Source organism: Aristolochia californica, unplaced genomic scaffold (assembly GCF_029961685.1).
Source record: "Aristolochia californica isolate CCGP_79_NKW_82.1479 unplaced genomic scaffold, dmAriCali1.0.hap1 SCAF_5, whole genome shotgun sequence".
NCBI lineage: Eukaryota > Viridiplantae > Streptophyta > Magnoliopsida > Piperales > Aristolochiaceae > Aristolochia > Aristolochia californica.
Window position 1 is genome coordinate 38,322,593 of NW_027182214.1, and position 5,235 is coordinate 38,327,827.

Sequence of the window (5,235 nt, forward strand, 5' to 3'; positions counted from 1 at the left end):
TAAAATTTACCTATATAAGAGTATAGTTTGAACTTAATTTATAAAGCAAGTAACTCTTATATTTTTAATTGGTTAAGTCATGTGTACTTGGATAACCTTTGTGGCTGAGATTATGCTATTGAAGGGAAGTGAATTATGTACTCACTTAAATGAAGGCATTTGTTCCCTCAAGTTGTGAAATTTGGCTTGTGTAGTTAATTAGCTTCTTTCTTTCTCAAGTAATCCCTTGCTCTCCCATAACTAGGGGTGGCATCGAGCCAAGCCGAACCCAAACCTTCCTATGTTTGAATCGAACTTGATATAAATGTTTCGAACTCGAGCTCGATCCGAGCTTGGCCTCGAGCCTACAATTGTAAACGAGCTCGAGCCCAATAATTTTAACCGAGTTCGAGCTCCAACCTACATTTAAAATTTTGCATAAAATATAAGTCAAATAAATTGTATAAAAAATTATGCATACATTTTACATAAAATTGAACATAACCTCTACTTACAATTGAACATAACCTCTGCATATTAACCCTACATAAAATTATCTATACACTATGCATAAAATTATTCATAATGGTTGCGTAATTATGCATAATCTTTATTCAATAATCAAACATAAAAACATTCCTTTGAAAAGCAACACTAGTTTTGTCCATTTGTACTCAATCAGATTGTTCTGATTCAAGGATGGGAAAACCAGATCATGGAGACAGAGAAAAAGTTTAAGAAAATTGGTTTTGGATGACTTAATCGTATGCCCATTTTCGTTTTTTCTTCAGAGCATGGATTCATACAGCAATAGTTTTGAAATGCTACCAATCTATTCTTTTGAAAAACTTGAGTGGAGTTACCATTAAAAGAGTACCTCCAACAATTTGAGTCTCTTCAAGAGCCAAGAGGAAAAGACAACTGGAGTTCAAAAAAATAGTTTTTTTTTCACGTGTTTGTGATCTTGCACGTGCAAAATTACACAATGTCTTCGGGGGCGCAAGGGGGAAAAATTATTTCTCCCCTAACTTAGGTCTTTGGTTTTCAGTCGAGACGATGCGGGGGGCAAGGGGTCTAGTGGCGGTAGCAAGGAGTTGTTGTTGGAACTGATGGCTTGGACAGAGGTGGCGACGACGACGGAAATAGTGGCGAAGGTAGCGGCTATCGAAATGATGCAGGGGTAAAGGAGTCTACGACGAAGGCGATCGGCGAGCAGCTGCCGACGGTGACGGAGGCGGCCACAAGAGCGGATGGAAGGGGCTCGGTGGTGAAAAAGGATCAGTGACAGTAGATGAGAAGAGGAAGAAATTGGAGTAGACAACTCCCGCTCTTGGCTCCCGGTCCCGGTCTCGAGCCCTCGTAAAGTTAACGAGCCGGCTTGCGAGTTCGAGATCCAGATAAACCGAATTGAACCGAGCCGGAACAGAGCCGAGTTTAAGCAGCTCATGAACCGGCTCGGTTTGATGCCACCCCTACCCACCCATAACCGTCCAGAATCCGCTGCAAAATCCTGGTTACCTCAATCATGCCATGCTTCTGGCTCAATCTGTCACCATTAATTTGACTCTTTAATTTTTCTTTAATTTTTCCAATTTTCTTCTGCTTTTCCTGTTTTCCTTCTTCATTTGCACACTGGGATCCAAAACATTACTACTCTTTATTCATCACCAACGCCATTACCGTCGATCCCACTAGTTCGCACCTAAATCAGGCGCATTCTCGCCGACTCAGACTGAATCCATTTTCGAATTGTACCTGGTAGTCATACACAAGAACTAGAACGAGTTTCTTCTTGACTTACTTGGTCGATGATCTTGCCGCAGGTCTGAATCGGTGCTGCTATCGCGTCATAAGTAGGAGGCTTAGTTCTTAGAGTCGAATCAGACGTGGAATACTATGGCACGTCTTCAATTGGTTTTTTATTTTATTTTTCTGGAGACTGCAGCAGTGGTAATGGATTCGCTTTACGTGACTCGTTGCCTCCGACATTTTACTTTTACGGCTTCCCATGGTTTATTATCTCTTCTTATTCGGATAGTCTTTCCGTTGTCGGATTCGGATATCGATTTAGATAAGGAGTCCGATTCGTTTTCGCATCGTTTATAGCGCCTCAGCGAATACGAAAGCCGGACCGACGGGGACGACTGTCCCATTGGTCGTTCTCTTCCAATAAAAACTTCCCGGCAGCTTTCAAACTGGAGAGGTGGGAGCGGAGACGAGAGCTTTGAACGAAGATGTTCTTCCACATAGTTCTGGAAAGAAACATGCAGCTCCATCCTCGCCACTTCGGTCCCCGACTTCGTGAGAAGCTCGTCTCCAAGCTCATGAAGGATGTCGAGGGTACCTGCGGGTTTGCTTATGTCACTGCTTTAATTTCCTAAAAACCCTAGTTTCTCAATTTGACGGAGCGTAGGGCTTAAGGAATTTCACTTATTTTCTTCTTTACACTGTCTGTAGTGGGCGACATGGATTCGTAGTCGCGATTACGGGGGTCGACAACATCGGCAAAGGCCTCATTCGCGACGGAACGGGATTTGTTACCTTCCCAGTGAAATATCAGTGTGTTGTTTTCAGGCCCTTCAAGGGGGAGATTCTGGAAGCAGTTGTCACCATGGTTAACAAGGTGTATAGTAACCGATTATTCCCTTGGATTTCTTTTATTTGTGAATAGTTTGACTGGTGGAGTAGTACTTACGACTGCAAGTTTTCGGCAGATGGGATTTTTCGCCGAGGCAGGGCCGGTACAGATATTTGTTTCGAATCATGTGCGTGCAATTTTATTGCAGTTTGCTATCTTCAAGGGACCAATAATTTACCCATTGTTTTAGGATTTTATTTGCTTAAGGGTCCATAGAAGAATTTGAATGTCCCGTCATTTTTTATTTTTTTGTTTTGTCTTTTACATGAGCTGATAGACAAATATCAACTGGAATATTTGTATAATTATGATGTTTACCTCTTCTTCGGTTCTGTAGCTTATACCAGATGATATGGAGTTCCATTCTGGGGACACGCCCACTTACACTACTGCAGATGGGGCAGTAAGTTTCAGTTTCTATCTTCTTTGTAGTGTTCATGTCTGTGTTTGTACATTACAGAGTTGTTCTATGTTGCTGTTTGCTGTGTGGGTCGTTGATTGCGAGGATAGTATGATTGGAAGCTATAATACCAGTTGATTGAAATCCATTTGATGCTTACATTGATCATTCATTCTTAGAAAAAAAAATCTATTTGATGCTTTCTAATTTTATTACCAAATTGTAAAGCCTATGATGTTATGGACATATTTTAGATGCAGAATCATTATCATCTTTCTTGTAGGATATCAGGATATTGTTGGATCTGTTTCTGGTTCAGTTTATTGGTGTAAAAAATATGTAAAAATACATGGCTTCTGTGCATACCATTTGATGAGGATTAGTAACTTTGAGGACAAGATCGGCAGTGTGAATAACTGCATATGCTAACTCTTTGACATGAGCTGATCTTATGAACCATTTTCAGGTGAGAATCCAAAAGGACAGTGAGGTGCGCCTAAAAATTATTGGGACTCGTGTTGATGCTACAGAAATTGTAAGTTCTTACTGCTCTTCTATCTCTTTTTAACTGCAGAGACTGCTTGAGTTCCCTTTGACACAATTCTTTTATTTTTCTTTCCTTTTGAAGCTCACAACAGTAGTTAGTTCTTGTGGTTATTATGAACATTGAAATGTATTTCCTCCCCACAAGTTCATTCATTCTGCTTGCAAACAATTCAACAGTGAACAAGCTCTTGATTGGCAATTTTCTTTACTAAGTCTTAACCTTTTCAAACTGGGTTATGCATATTGGTTGTCTTCTGAAACTTGTTTTCATATAGCTTTCAGAGTATATTTTTCATGTTATGCTATACTTAAATGCTTTCTGCACCTGACATCCTTGTTGCTTTACATGTTTTCTGTATTTTAGAGAGTCTTATCTTTCATGTTATCCTCAGCTTTTGAACTTGCTACCTTTTATGCTTAAATGTTTTCTGCATATGGCATCTTTTTTGCTTTACATGTTTTCTGTAGATTAGAAACTCTATTATTTCATCTTATCTTCAGCTTTTGAACTTGCTTCTTTTTATTCTATATACTTGTCTAACATCTTAGGCCCTCAATGCAGTTCTGCATTGGTACTATTAAGGATGACTTTTTGGGTGTAATTGATGATCCCGGTGCAGCTGCTTAAATGACAAACTTGTGGAGTGCTTTATTTGGTTTCAAACAGGCGGCTCCTTGGAGTAAAGCTGTGTCTGAGAAATATTGTCTTGTTTCCTTAACAGATTCCTCAGTAAGGAGTGGTTTGTGAAGATAATGTAGTCTGTGTCCCGTTATGTTGTAAAAATGCAATGTTGTGACTGGACGATTCCAAGTTAAATCTGTTGTGCTGCATAAGATGAACCTTGTAGTGTAAATCGTACATTTTCGAAGCTGCTTTCTCTGGAACTTGTAGAGGCATATTTCAAGGCTAAAATGGCCCATGGTGGATGTTTTTATATATAGCTGGTCTTAGTGGCCTTTCGTCTTCATGCTTTCTGGAAATTTAGCCTTCAGAAACACAGAACAATACTGTGACAGTTTGGACTTCAATCCTCTTTTTTTTTTTTTTTTTTTTTTAATTTCTTTGAGCAATTAGTTTTTAGTCTTATGACATCGTTCAATCTAGGAACAGAATATAAGTAATAATTGTGATGAGATTTTTTAGGATTTTTTTCTGGTGAGATTGAACTTCTCCTAATACATACCGACTCCCACCATCATGCCTAAAGATACAAATGTATGTATTAGTTAATTTTCCAATTTGAGTTTGAATTTGTTGAAAACATCAAACACTTTGGATTTATGTTGAATAAAATAATTTCACAAGAGTAAGATCCAACGCTTTAATGTGAACCTACTTTAATATACTATCACTCTTGGAGTAAGCCAAGAAAAGGAAAATTAGGAATGTTTAGAAAGCTCTTTGTAATGGTAAAATGAAGTATGTTTATCTTTATTAAAATTAGAAAAAACACCCAAAAAAATTATCAAATATCTTAGAAAGCCATAAATGAAGACTAATTGTAGAACTCTAGCCATGTCTGTTAACAATCACCAAACTTCAGTTCCAGGATACACGAGATTGGAGCTTTAGGGCATAAAGCTTTTCAAAACCAATTTAAATTTGTCAAAACCCTTTTTGTCTTATTTTCATCATGTTTAAAACTTAAATTTACACTCTGGAAAAAAGCAT

The 5,235-nt window shown here is 38.5% G+C and overlaps 1 protein-coding gene across 1 annotated transcript; it reads left to right on the top strand.

The window, feature by feature from the left end:
- The first annotated feature begins 2,126 nt into the window (after positions 1-2,126).
- Positions 2,127-4,579, top strand: LOC137966359 (DNA-directed RNA polymerase II subunit RPB7-like). Its single transcript, XM_068812948.1, has 6 exons — positions 2,127-2,329; positions 2,437-2,602; positions 2,694-2,744; positions 2,955-3,020; positions 3,484-3,552; positions 4,126-4,579. Exons 1-6 carry the CDS (start codon positions 2,214-2,216, stop codon positions 4,189-4,191), a joined length of 534 nt encoding a protein of 177 aa, XP_068669049.1. The 5' UTR covers positions 2,127-2,213; the 3' UTR covers positions 4,192-4,579.
- Positions 4,580-5,235: the final 656 nt, after the last annotated feature.